A 15739-nucleotide genomic window follows, 5' to 3' on the forward strand; every position below is an offset into this window, starting at 1 on the left:
CCTTGCTATATACAGGCCCATTTACTCAGCATAGGAAAGATCTCTCATACCTGTACTTCCTCCCATTCGTTAAGTCTCTCGTAAGATGTGTAAAATCGTACTGAGGTAGCAGGCATATTATATTAAAAGCCTCATCATAAGTGGACAAATGAAATAATCAAAATGACAAGGATACTCACGTTTCAGTATAAGGTAATCCTGACATATACTGATTCTGTTTTGATATTATGGACAACACAATCGACCTGACCCAGATCCTCGTCAATTACTGTGGAATCAAGAACCCCTCTCCTGTAACAGCACGTTAGATGGCTAATAGTTCCCAACCGTAATTATAATAATGATAATAATAATCTGGATTGACTCTGTCGGATACGATATTGAAGCTACAGAACGTGGTGAATGTTTTTGGCGTATCCGATAGAGCCAGGATTCCGGGGGCTTGAATGATGAGTGAATGGAAGCGTGGCCCATTGGATTGGGCAATTTTGAGCTATCTGGACATTGCTACTCCTCACCCTGCCCTTGGGTGGGAAAGGAGGTCCGGATGATGATGATGATGATGATGATGATGATGATGATGATAATAGTAATAATAATAATTATTATTATTATTATTATTATTATTATTATTATTATTATTATTATTATTATTATTATAACAGTAATAATAATAATAATAATCACGCTTAGGTATAATTTTTTTCCTGCACTGAAATACATCCCGTTTACTCTTAGGATCTAACAGTTTCGACCTGCCTTGGACACTCTTCAAGAACTGTGAATCAAGTCACAGTCCATGGCTACCTTGATGAGAGAGAGTTCACTAGGCTGTCAGGCAGATTAGTAGATGCTGCGTTAGTATACATCTCATTCCCTGTAGTAGGGTCTCGACTTTTCGGCTAGAATCGGACTTTTTCTTTTCTGCCACGAATTGTCCAATCGCACACGCCGGGATAGAAATTGACAGAACATCCCATTCCACTGGGTCACATTTATGCCAGCTGATTCCACTGGCCAGCCATAATGTAGGTGATAGATATTTTACTCACATGTTGAAATATTTATGAAGTGTTTGCTGGAGACAAGCTCCCTCTTATAGTGGCACAGACCTAACAAAAAATCACTAGTGCCTGGTTCTACAAACGTCCGTCAGATCCTTCCCTATCCCCAGAAAGGATGATGATGGACTGCACGAAAAGGGCAGCTCCATCAGGCAGCCCAGTGGATTCACATGATGGTGAGCCTGGAGCCAAAACATTTCGATATAACTTTACCATACAAACTTTTCACGGCAGTGTGAAAGCTAGACTCATAATGTAGGTGACAGTGAGATATGGGATGCCAGGAATGTGCAGCAATAAAACGGGGCGTTATTTGTATATAATTATTTTCTAACAGTTACGCTCAGACGATTTACACCAACACATGTCTGATTTTGGCCACAGGGCATGGAGATTATAATTTTTTCGTTGTTTAGGTTGCAGTAAAATGATTTTGTTCGGCAATGAGAAATTCTGGCAGTCACTAGCTTCAAAAGAATAACTCATTTGCTTTTATGGACGCAGCTTTTTAACCTATTCATATGGAGGTGGGAAAATTTTATTCTCCTGTGATAAAGCAAGGTAATCAAATGTCTGATAACTGTGAAGGGTCAGATTCAGATGCAAACTTACGATTAATTCCCATTCTGGCGTCATTGTGAACCCGCGCTGATGGAGGCTTACAGACGCTTAGCAACAGCCAGGATCCAGCTACATGAAGCCGGCAGGATAATTGAAGCCAGGACACAATGTGTTTTCAGTTAATTCTGTCTCAGTGAAATTATGAATGGACAATTAATGATATCTTTAAAATAATAATGTTGCTATCGGTACTGATACTGTTCATTCCTACCAACTCAAGTACGTCACTTACATTATATTCTTCACATACCCTGCGATTACGTTCAGCCTGGATAGCGTCCTACTAGTGAGTGAGCTGATGAAGGCAATATATATATATATATATATATATATATATATATATATATATATATATATATATATATATATATATATCCTCTGTGGTACAGTGGTAAAGTGTGCGATTTCGTACACTGAAGAACGAGGGTTAGCGCCCCGCCAGGGTAATAAACTTTGGGAACGTTCTTCTGGCCACGTACTGCTTTGGCGAACACAAGCGGTGCTGTGGCTGAGCCAGTATCGCATACTATAAAGTATGCTTGCACCCATTCGGCTTGCGCGGGCCGACTACACTTGGTTCGCAGACCACACACACATCCAAAGCCACTACAACACTACTGTTACACTCATAAGCACTTCTCACCCTACATACAGTCTCTACCAGACAGCCGAAGCCACTTGGTAAAGATACATTGGCTGTATCGTCTCCACTTCGGTAGGGATAGGCCGGTCCTGCAGTGGGCACTCAAACGGGTGATGAGATTATATACGATATATATATATATATATATATATATATATATATATATATATATATATATATATATATATATATATATATATATATATATATATATATATATATATATATATATATATAGTAGGTGTGGGCGCCCACCATCAACTCACTTGATGTAGTGCTGCTCTCAGGTGTCTGCCCTTTCCCCTCCTCCATACTTGTTTCCTTCTCTCTCTCTCTCTCTCTCTACGTGTGAAGTATATATAAACCTTTCTAGTTCGGAAACTGTCTATTGAGCTGTTTGAAATTATTTGTACAGCAAGAATAATGAAAAACAGAGTTACTGTACTGAAGGGATAATGTCATCCACGCCATGAACAAAGTGAGAAACATGGTATTACTTTTGTGAGCTCTTCCTGCCTGTTAGAACAGTTTTCCCTACAATCCTGTAGCAGGGCCCCTCCAAGACCGTGGGGACGATGGCCACTCAGTCACACTCACACTGTCATACTCACGCTTTCGCTTTCTTAATCACTTACACTCTCAGTTTCTCATTGCTCACACTCTCAAAATCTTATGCTCACTCACATTTTCGATCTCTCATACACACTCTCACTTTCATACTCACACTCTCGCCCTCTCATACACTCAGTTTCATACGCATTCACAGTCACACTTAGACATGGATTCAGTAACTCCATGTTCGCTGTACATATTTCTAGATCGACACTTTCTCCCCCCACCCCAAAAAAAAAAAAAAAAAAAAAAAAAAAAATGTTTTCTCTGTGTTTTTGCAGCGCCACCGGAGACCGTGGAGACGATGGCCACGTGGACCACGAGGCTCCCGTGTCGGGTGAAGAACGTGGCCAAACCCATGCTGGTGCTGTGGTTCAGGAGGAGGGAGAACCACCCCTTCTACAGGTACGTCCTCGAGTCGCTCTTTATTAACATCGTCATTTCAATGGACATTCTGTAGATCGCCTCCCTTCCCCTTTCACTTTATGTTTCCTTGTTACTTGATCCAACCTCACCACATCCTTACGTAGGAAATTAAGGTGGAGATAATGATGCACAGATTATTGCTAATTGCATTGCTCATATTGTTATGAAAAATATTACAAAAATATTACTGTTTTACTCAGTGTATGGAGAGTTATTTCGACATGCGCGGAATTCTTTCTCGCACATCAGAGATTGAAGACAAGATACATAAGTCACCCAGCCACTTTTGCTTGGACTGTTGTGCACACATAATAGGTTTATTTTTGGTAGTTGAAGCCTATCGATAATGAAAATTTTATACCCAGCACATCCCAGTCTACCAACTCCGTATTTAAGCAAACGGGCCACCTTTGGATTTGACACTGCAAACCCCTCCTCCCCCACACATCCACACTAATTCTACGGTATGCATAACAGTTTGTGGACTCCCTATCTCAGCAGCCAAACCTGCATTGGTAGTAACTGTTGTTCTTTTTGTTGTAGCGCCAAGCTTATCGGTAACGCGAAACTGGTGGACTGTAGACCGAAGTTACCCTCTGCCTTGGTTCACCATCTTTCCTTTGGGTGATACGAAAATAGCCGAGGAATGTTTGTATACCCAGGGAAGTGATCCAACTGGTTATATCATTGCCATCTTATCAGCGCGTCCGTCTCCTGCATCTTGATTGTACAACTTTACAGATATAGTACGTTTGTGGTGAAGATCAAGCTTATCGATCTTGATGGTTCTTTGTTCATCCATCTCTCAGACCCTCCTCCTTATTCATAACAAAACCTTTCGGCTTATCATGCACTAATAACAAGGTTCCCTTTTGGCATATAGCCATGCATACACACACATACAGTAGGCCAATAGGAAGAGCATGACAGATGTCTATATCCTGTGAACTGAAAATCAAAGAAGAAACCAGCTAATAGTGAGTCCCTGTTCACTATAATCCCATTCTCTAGACTAGGTGTTTATCAGTTTTATATATTTGAGGTGTCATGATATTAGTGGGTTGTTTCTAGAGATACCAGTTGGTCATGTGAATAACAATTTACGTCTTCTTTAACACAATTATATAACCTAACTGATTATTGCCCCAGCCTGGGATCATTGACACGTCCTTTCCAACAGCATTCGAATTCTCTCGTAAGTCGAGTACAAAGGAGTACAAAGGAAACCAAACAGCAACAGACCTTATGGTCCTTTCGAGGTTGTTTGTTACAGAGTAGACTATGACTACGAGATCTAACTCTACATGCTGAAGGTTAAGGATAGTAAAGCAAGAAGGCTTCCCCCGCCTCCAAATCCTGCAGTTAAAACTGGCAAGAAAAAGTGAGAAAAACCACCATGCAGCATGTTAAAACTGACATGGAAATTTCATAGGAAGACTGAAAAGGAAAAACTACATTCTACAATATAATACATTATCTATAAGCTACCAGTATGAATAACCTGAAAGAGAAAATAGTACAGTAAAATGAATAACCGAATAAAGAAATAACTAATGCATGATACTGTGTACGGGTACGTTGAGTTAACAGGGTGTCTGCAGACACAGCGTGGAATTTACACAGTGCACAGTGTGGATGTTCAGAGGTATTGCGGCAGCCTTGCCTGGCGCTATTAAGGTAGGCAGCAGTCAATCAGGCCCCAGCTTCGTTCATTCCACTGAGACTAGGAACTTTCCCACGCGGGACAAGCACACACGTCACCTTCTGAAGCAGTGACCTCTGGTACATTACAAAAATTCCGATGGTGGCCACTTAACTAACAGGGACCCTCAGTGATCCACAGCCCATCACAGGTCGAAAGTATGAGTAGTGGCCGTTAACTCAGGGCTATCTGTGCATATCCTAGTCTGTGTATATACTATATTTGCTTTTAATAAATTGATCCAGGCTCTAAAACACTAAAATAAAATAAAATAGAAAATTATACACACACAAGTGTTTTATTCAGGAATAAACATATTAAGCTGGGGGTTAGACGACAAACACTTATCCAGGTGACCTTTAAAGGTTTGTACTGTATTAGAATTTACTACATTGGGGGGCAATTTATTCCATATATTTACAACTCTATTGAAGAAGAAATGTGTAGCTTCATGCGACTGGAATCATTTGCTAATTATTTTATGCTCATTGCCTCTAGTATAATTCGAGTGATCAACTGTGAAGTATTTATCAACAGCCATGTTATCATGTCCTTTGAATATTTTGAATACTTGAATTAAATCTCCTTGTATCCTCCATTTAATTTGGGTAAAGAGACTCAGGGCTTCTAAATGTTCCTCGTATGGTTAATTTTTCAATCTAGGTATCATGTTTGTCATCCTTTGCTGTACTCTTTCAAGCTTTTCCATATCCTTTTTTTAATACAGTGACCAAAACTGAACGCAATACTCCAGGTGAGGGTGTACTAAGGAATTATACAGTGTGAGGACAATATTATCAGATTTATATTTAAATGCTCTGCCTATGAATCCAGTCAATTTATTGGCTTTTTTTCACAGCTTCTGCACATTGTTTGCTTAGTTTCAGATCGTTTGCTATTATAGCTCCTAAGTCTTTTTCATGGTTTACCCTATCAAGTTGAACATTATTCATGTTATAACTAGCTCTTACATTTTTACTGCCAATGTTTAGCACTTTACATTTATAAATATTGAAATCCATTTGCCAAACTTGGGCCCAGTTAAACATTTGATCAAGATCTTTCTGAATTGCCTGCCTTTGCAGTGCTGTAGGCTATCTGCTCTGTTACCTATTTTAGTATCATCTGCAAATTTTGAAATCTTACAGCACAATCCTTCGTCAATATCATTTACATATATTAAGAAAAGAATAGAACCTAACACTGAACCCTGTGGCACTCCACTTATATCATTTATCCAGTCTGACTCTTTTCCATTTATTACAACTCTTTGCTTTCGTCCGGTAAGCCAATCTTCTACCCACCCGAGAACACTGCCACTGAAACCATGTGCCTTTAGCCTCTGAAGGAGTCTTTTGTGTGGAACTTTGTCAAAAGCCTTTTGAAAATTGAGGTAGACCACATCAACAGATTTAGTCTCGTCGTACATGTTCAGTATATCATTGAAAAAGTCAAGCAGATTCGTGAGGGAAGAGAAGGGGATGGAATAAAAAGGTTAATATTGGGTGAAATAGCAGGAGGGGAGAAAGAGGGGATGGAATGATGAGGGGAATGTCAGTGTGCAGTGAGTACTGCGAGGTGAGATTTAGAGGGACAGGAATTATAAGTGAAGAAATCTTGCTGGTAGAAATTTGAGACGCTAGAATGAGAAGGACTTATTTATGTAAGTAACAGGGGAGCTGAATGCAAAAAAGGAGAACTGGGGAAGTAAGTGAAAGGCAAGAAAAGCTGAGAGGGTGAAATGGAAGTAGCAGATTTGGTGGAGGGGGATAAGGAGGCAAGCAGGGTTGAGGGAATGAGAAAGAAGAAGAAGGGATGGTGGAGAGGATGGGGAGGGGTAAGAGAGAGGGGGTAAAGAAATAAGAGGCCAGTGGTTCAGTAAAAGGAGCAAGAAAGAAAGGAGGGATGGTGGAGGGCTGACGAGGACGAGAGGAAGTAAGAATGTTTTAAGATAGAGAGGGGAAAATTGTGCTAAAGAATGTTTGACCTGCAAAGCAAGGCCACCCAGGTGCAAGTAAACAATAGGGGTGACTGGGTGAGTTATGTACGGGATGAGGGAGAAATAAAAACATGAAGAGCATGAGTAGGGAAGAGAGAGGTTGGAAGGAAGAGAGGGCTATTATGGAATGCGCCGACTCCCATTGACGTATATATACGTTGACACGTTTTTTGTCACAGTGACTCCCTTTGACGTATATAAACACGCAGTAATTGCAAGGTCCCTAATTTGCGCAATTCTCAAATTTCGTGCATGATTTTTGGTACGTATACATGGGACACCTTCCTCTAGAAGATGCCAAGCAGGGAAAATGCCTTACCCTGCATGACCTTCCCCCCCCCCCACATGCCATTGTCTCAGCAATTCACCTGTTACCAGTGACCTGGCCAGTAAAGACATGTCGAGCCACGGTATGGAATTCAAGGTCAGAGTGATTCCCCAATCGATGACAATGTGGAGGACAACGTTTACATAGCATTAGAGGAAGAAACAGTCAGAAATGTTGATCAGGTAATGTTGCCAAAAAAGGTCATGTATGTTGATGTTTGGTGAGTGAAACAATCTTAAATTGCCTATATTACTGTGTGAAAAGCAATATACTCTCGTAGTACATATAAATTCGTACCAAATAAATAAATAAATACCGTTTATGAGTGGTGTGGCATAGTTTCCCTCCAATAGAACTCGTTTTCTTTGGAGCCAGCCTGATAGAAAACCCAGTAAGGTAAGGGGAACTACTACCTGTATTCAGTATTTTAAACCTCAGGTGAGCGATTTCTCTATGAATTTTCGATGTTTCTCACCAAAAGTGGAGGTTTGAGTCAAATTTTTTTTTCCAAAATTGGTCGAGATTGGGTGGGGGGGTCAGTGGTGGAAAATCGGTCGGGACGGGAGAATTATAATGAAGTCAGGGAAGCGAAAGGAATGATATTTAAGTAGTGGGTTGGGGGATTAGGGAGAAGTAAGAAGGGGTGGTGGAGATGTGATGAGAGTAAAAATCATAATGGGATGAAAAGCATATCACGAAATCTATAGTTTTGGAGATCAATTCGTTGCTCCTGTACCATAGAGTGTTCTGTATCAGGCAGTGGTATCAGTGGTGGTGTAACTATTAAAAGATCCAGCATTCATATTTCAGAGTTCATGGTGATACGGTCGTGGGAAGGAGGAGTGAGATTTTTCATATGTCTAGACAACCCCATTGATATCACTAGACCAATCCTGACACGCCTCTAATACCACAGCACCAGTCCTCATATCCCCACTGATACAGCCAAACTAGTTCTAACAACCCACTAATACTGCTACACCAATCCTGACACCCCCATTAATACAACCACAACAGTCATGACACCCCCACTAATACCACTACATCAGTCCTGAGACCCTCACTAATACCACTACACGAGTCCTGACACCCCATTAACACCACCACACGAATCATCAGTGAGAGGACAGCCCTAACATATATCTTTCTGCCTTCCATGACTCTCAGCTGAATAAAACCGTCTGGAGTCAGCTGCAGTTGGTTACTAAAATTGTACCATCGATGAGAGTGTTAATGATGACAGTATTAAGTCACTCAGCCTCCCTTGACCCATTCTTAGCTGAATAAAATCTTCTAGCGTTTGTTTGGGCAGAGTAGCTAGATATGCACTGACCATGACAGTGTTAGTATGAATAGTGGGTATAAAATCCAAGTCGTGATATATTAAGATGTTTGATTCCATGGTTGTCTCGCAGGATGTTAATATATATATATATATATATATATATATATATATATATATATATATATATATATACACACACGATTTCCAACTCCAATACGCATAGGTTCATCTGTATACCCAGCTACTTCCTCTTACCCTTCTGCTCCTACCTGCCTCATCACCGGTGCTACTCTTTCCTTTCTCCCACCCTCTGTCCCTCTCTACCTCGTTTCCGGCACTTTCATCACACTCGTTCCACTGTTCTTCAGAAGAAAAAATAATAACAGGCATGCATATTGGGAAAGGTCAGAAAACAAAACTGGTTGTGCTGTCATAAAATCCAAGAACAAAAGAATATTTCATTAATTTTTACAAGGGAAAGCGAGTTTTCATCATATACATACATTCATATATTTAAGAATACGTAGGACCATACACATGAACGCACAAAATAACACACAAATAATAATTAAAGACTCAGATTCTGGTTCGCTTGCCAGAAGTTGCCACAAGGCAGAATCACTGGCAAGAGGCCACATAAATGTATTTGGCATTTAAAATAAAGTTCTCGAGGACATTACATTACCCCTGTTTGTCGGTCGTCTATTCGTCGGACCTTCTCAGTCTGTCTGTCTGTCTCTCTGTCTCTGTCTCTGTCTCTCTCTGTCACTGTCTCTCTCTGCCTCTATCACTCTCTTTACACACACACACACAAGCAAATAGATATATATATATATATATATATATATATATATATATATATATATATATATATATATATATATATATATATATATTTATTTATTCACGCATACCATATGCTCAGTATATAAATAAATATCAAAGTCGAAATGTATTGGTTATTTTGCAACCAGTGGGAACTCACCAGTGTTTAATATTTGTCCAGCTATGGATCTGAATCTGAATATTCATGATGTGGCAGGAATTCAGGATTACGCACGCCTTCAGTGGTAAAGCACTATCAGATGTATTTACTGATCCCTTAGCTATATCCTGCTATCATCCAGGTCATTAGCGGGATCATACACTCGCTGAGAGATCCAACGTAGAATTGAAAGTTAATTTCAGGATTAAATAATATTATAATGGAAATGTGGGAGCAGGTGTCGAAGATGAAATTAGCAAATATATAACTTTGCCAGTGTGTGTGTGTGTGTGTGTGTGTGTGTGTGTGTGTGTGTGTGTGTGTGTGTGTGTGTGTGTGTGTGTGTGTGTGTGTGTGTGTGTGTGTGTGCGTGCGTGCGTGCGTGCGTGTGTGTGTGTGTGTGTGTGTGTGTGTGTGTGTGTGTGTGTGTGTGTGTGTGTGTGTGTCCTAGAGCCGCATTACCTAAACAGCTCTTGGTTCACAAGGACTCTGGTGAAACACTCATAATACCTTCTCTCCCAGGACACCGTTTCCATTTTATTCTGTTTACATCCATTTTTTATTCACCTTTCAAAATCCTGTTTTATTAAAGCAGCTAGTCTACTCTGTTAATGTTCCTTAAGTACAAAAGACCTTTATTAAACTACGTAACTCGTCGGCTGATAGGAAGATTAAAATATATAAGACGTCTTGTGGCCGTCACGTGAAGGACACTAAATGTGGTCATTACGAGGGCCCTTGTCAAGCTGCTTTTTCGTCTCCTCCGAAAGTTCTCAGACTACGCTGAATGTACTGTACTGTTACGTGTGGCAAAGGTACTGATAAACGCTGGGCTACCCCATTTTTTTCTCTTCCAAGAACCTATGACAGTATTCTTAAAAATTAAATCTGGAATGGAATGGCAAGCTCCCACTTTTTCGCAGTCATTAATGGCATTCCCTTGATTATTAGATTTGATTAACTTATGCCCAGCACTACCTCGAGCTGCCATGTAGTCTACAGTGTAGAAGAACCAGGCACATCCTATCATTATCAGGTGCCTCAGGACGTGTCGTCAATAACCGTGAGCTTACCTTTTCTTTTACCATTCATATTCTTAAAATATGGCCGTAATAACCATATTTTTGTTGCTATAGAAATTTTCTTAACGTTTCTTTCAGGGATTTTTTTTTTTCATTCTGTAATTTAATAATATCGGTATATATATATATATATATATATATATATATATATATATATATATATATATATATATATATATATATATATATATAGAGAGAGAGAGAGAGAGAGAGAGAGAGAGAGAGAAACAGACAGACAGAAGTAGCTTGCATCTTTAACATAAAACTGCTAATGAAGAGGTAATTGACAAACCTAGGTGCAGATGAAAAGGTGCTGCTAACTCTTTTAACCGAAGAACGGTACTGTATGAACCCTATCTTACTTATTCCCTCAGTGGCTGAAGTGAAGACTATATTTCCTTTAATATAGCCTGACGTGTCCCACCCAAACCATCTTGTAGAGGGGCGCTGGGCTGAATATTAACAGTCCAGAGAAGACGATTGATCCAGAATCTCATATATCGTTCAGCTTATTTAAATGGATGTCCTTCCGTGTGCTTACCTAGATTCATTCAGACAAGTATGTACTGTATTCTCTTCTTCCAGCTACAACCAGACGATTTTATTTCAGGTACAGTAAGGCCTTATGTCCGAATAGGTTATAATCGGAGTAAAACCTGTTCATACCCACTGATCAGAAAAATGTGGATGTCCTTTCATTTCTTATCACATGTACGTACCCTGTCTAGGTTCGCTCAATGACATATACAGAGTTTTTCACTCATAAATGGAGCCAGTTCAACACAATTTCCACATGCACTTCTCACCGTATCCTCAGTGTCTTTCACACTGATAGCCATGCATGAAACAATGGGTGGGGGCGGGATACTTCTCCAACGACAGAAATAGGACTTGTAAAACACAGACGGAACTAGTGATTATGCATCGACAAATTACATTATGCAACCCAAACACTTCATATCGCCATTGCGCGTATTGCTTTGCCTCTTCCTGTCAGCGCCGCAGGTGCAAGAAGTGTGTGTGCAGTTTTGTGTACCCGGCAGTGAGTGCATGCAATCTGAGCCATCGCTTCCAGTTTCCTGTGATTAATTCCTCTCGGCTGGTCACACTGCACCACACACACACACACACACACACACACACACACACACACACACACACACACACACACACACACACACACACACACACACACACACACACACACACACACACTCTCTCTCTCTCTCTCTCTCTCTCTCTCTCTCTCTCTCTCTCTCTCTCTCCATTTTTGTGAAGGTATGTGCTAAATGCCTGAAAATATCTTCATCTGTGTGTATGGAAGCTTTACTATTCTCCCATCAGTTCCATTTTAAGCTCTTGTGAGTCCTCTGTTTTGTTTTATTAGGGCTTGATAAACGCAGTGCATCGTCCGACTGTGTGTGTGTGTGTGTGTGTGTGTGTGTGTGTGTGTGTGTGTGTGTGTGTGTGTGTGTGTGTGTGTGTGATATGATTTGTATTAAACTTGGTAGAAGGATTGAAAGCCAAGCAAGAGATTCTAGTTAAAGAAAAATAGGCCTAAGGTTAAGGTCACATGACAGACTAACCCAAACAATTATGATCGTACCTGGACTACACCTGGCACAAGGGTATAGGATCAATCAAGGATGAAGTAATGCGATGTAGACAACACACCGTCTAGGGTTAAGGTTTCAAATTCGTTCGTTATCCCTGCCTAGTTCTTCGTTTGGCATCCAGATACATTGACTGTCAGGTTCGTGGCACTGATCACCAGTACCTGAAACATTTTACTTCCATGGTAACAATAATCCTCAATATTCATGTCATATTGCTAAACTTTCCAGTACCAATACATCCTTTTTATTTATTCCTGACTGTTATGTGATTAACTGATTTTTGAATTTTCATCTAAGCTTAGGTCATCGTCAGTTACAAGAGTAAAAAAAGACAAGACTTCAGCGCACTAGAGTACACAATTAGTAGTACATAGCGTCATTTTTAAACAGGGGAAGTATAGGAGTAAATGTGCTGCAAATCTGGTGAATAATTGCAGACAAACATAAATCAGCTTTACAAAACAGCCGCCATTTAGGTGAAAAAATGGATGATAATAGTGATGGTGATGATGATGATGATGATGACGATAGCAGTAAATGGGTGTATATACAGCAGTAGTAGTGAGCGTCCATCCCCCCACCCCTCACCCCCTTGCAGACGGTCTTACTCGTGTGCATTCAGAGCCCCACCTTTGTCCGGGGCCTCATTCAGCCGCCGTCACTCTCATCCTCATCTCATCAGCCTGACGTATTGACACCTGCCCCCGCCCTGGAGAAGCCACCATTATCAATACATCTATCCTCACACACACCTGATCTCACCAACACACCTGTCTTCGTACGCCTACCTGGCTTCATCAACACATCTGCACTCTAGCACACCTCATCGCTCCAACACACTTGACCTCACCAACGCACCTGTCCTCTTTCACATTCCTAGCTTCATCAACACACCTACACTCCAACACACCAGATCTCGCTCGTATACCTGGACTAACGAACGCATGTGTCCTTTATACCTAGCCTCACCAAGACACCTCTCCTTTCCAGTGCACTCAGTACACTAGCTCCATCATCATTCCGATATCAGCCTCCCAAGAGTTGCCATAAATCACCATACCTGCTCCTTCATGCACTTGTCACTCACACATCTGCTCTCATCAGCACATCTGCCCTCAGTCACAACCTGCCATCACTATCATACCTGCTCTCACCAACACACCTGTCCTCACCAGCACACCTGTCCTCACCAAAACACCTGCCTTCACCAACACACCTTCCCTCCTCTACACACCTGCTTTCACCAGCACACATTCCTGAACAACACATCCTCCCTCAGTAACACACCCTCACCTATGTAGCATTTACATACTACTTCACCAACACACTTGCCCTAACCAGTACATTTGTCTTCACCTACAAATATGCCCTCACCAACATATTTGCTTTCCTGCTCTCACTAACACATTTGCCTTCACTCACACACCTGCCCTCTCTCAAACACCTTCCCTAACAGCACTCTTGCCCTCGCCAAAGCACCTGTCCTCACCAACACACCTGCTGTCAACACATCTGCCTTCATAATATAGCTATCTATCTATCTATAGCCGGACGCCATAATTCCGTAAGGGGTGGCCGTTTGTCTTTCAGTTAGTTGTTTTACAGGGAGGGGCACTAGCCCTCTGCCAACCCACTTGCTGACACGTAGGGAACACGTTTGGGTTGGTTATATAGTTACCATCCAGCGTTGTTAATGATTTCCTGGCTTACAGGAAACCATTAGGCTTGTCACTCGGTGTAAAGCCACCTGAAATGGAAAGAGTAATAAAATGTGACAGGAATGACGGGAGAAATAGGAAGAGAAGAGGGCAGACACAGAAAAAGAGTGATAATGGTGATGGCAGAAGTAAGCAGCACAACATCAAGTGCGTGAATGATGATGAGAAATAGGAAAAGAGGGGACAGACAGAAAAAGAGTGATAAAAGTAAAGGAAGACGTAGGCAGCACTGCATCAAGTGAGTGGATGATAAGTGTACTCACCTATTCACTGTCCCTACACAACTCACCTGCTCTTACCAACTTACCTGCCTTCAATACATCCTCACACTTGACCTCATCGACACTTCTGACCTCACTTACACACCTGCCCTCATCAGTATATCTGCTCTCAACACATCTGCCTTAACCAACACACCTGGTTCTGCTAATATACCCATCATCATCATCATCATCATCCCATGCTTTTTTTCAACCCACCCCCCTACTTACCACCACGCAACTGCTATTAACACCAAGCCTATCCTTACCCTCATTACTGTATATGCATCGCATCCTTCCATCACCACAACCATTATCATCACACCCCTCATCACCATAACTTGATATCACCACAGTAACTTTGATCCTTGCCCCTTTTATCACCAAGGCTGGCACGACCATCATTATCTAGTATCGGTTCCTTTAATGTTATCAAGTAATATTTTTTCATATTTATTCTTTCTTTAACCAGACGATTTTATTCAGCATAAGAAGGATTTCTCATATACTAAAAGTTCCAATCAGGAAAGTGTTTCCAATAAAATAAAATAAAAACAGTTTCAAAGTAATGAAATAAAGGACTTCGTTACGTTCAATGAGTTAATCTTGTTACTTTATGTATATATCGTTACTACATCAACACCTATAATTCAACACCATAACTTAGTACTGTACAGTCACCGTCAGCATCAAAATTAATCACCATATCTTTTACCCTAGTCACTTCTATAATGATAATTTATGTGCATATTAAATTATCCCAAACATCATATGTAATACAAATAGCACCTTCATTCAAGTTATCGTCAGTTCTATCGCTACCAGCAATGGCATCATCATCATCATCATCATTATCGTAATTTTTCATTCAACCTGCACCATAATACCGTGCACCATCATTCAGTTATCACCAGGTCTGTTATTACGAGCAGCCATCATCATCATCACCGTAGATTATCCAACCACTTTGTTACTCCAGTCTTATCAACATTAATACACAGAACGCCCACATTCCAGGTTAGTTACTATCATCAGCACTCCTACTATATTGATTTTACTCTAACTTGGTTTAAAATTGGCATCTTTAATTGTGAATGTTGAGTCGTAACAATAGACTAACACTGGAATACAATGCTATAGTCAGGAAGAATTGCAACGGAAACCATGAGGAGCATTGGTATTGTCGAATTCTGATATTGAAATACGTGCAACTAGCTGTAAGAGGACGTAAATCTGGGCCAAATGAAGGTAATGAGGCATACCATTGCTGCATCTCTCACCAAGGCAGGATCATGGGGGCTCCGTCGTGCATAGAACTAAATGGGCGTATTATTTTCGCCCGGCAAATTCTTTTGATTGGAGATATGAATGGAAAAGATGTGAATATGGATGGAGTAG

The 15739-nt window shown here is 40.7% G+C and overlaps 1 protein-coding gene across 1 annotated transcript in view; it reads left to right on the forward strand.

Moving 5' to 3' along the window:
- The first annotated feature begins 227 nt into the window (after nt 1-227).
- The window catches only part of LOC145409229 (uncharacterized), a 259152-nt gene continuing 243640 nt past the window's right edge, over nt 228-15739 (forward strand). Inside the window, exons 1-2 of the mRNA XM_080279712.1 lie at nt 228-303; nt 3222-3345. Of these exons, the coding sequence (XP_080135838.1) occupies nt 228-303; nt 3222-3345 (200 nt within the window). The remainder of the gene's footprint in view (nt 304-3221; nt 3346-15739) is intronic.

Source organism: Coenobita brevimanus, chromosome 80 (genome assembly GCF_032717465.1).
Source record: "Coenobita brevimanus isolate Jiangsu-jjx chromosome 80, ASM3271746v2, whole genome shotgun sequence".
NCBI classification, from domain to species: Eukaryota; Metazoa; Arthropoda; class Malacostraca; order Decapoda; family Coenobitidae; genus Coenobita; species Coenobita brevimanus.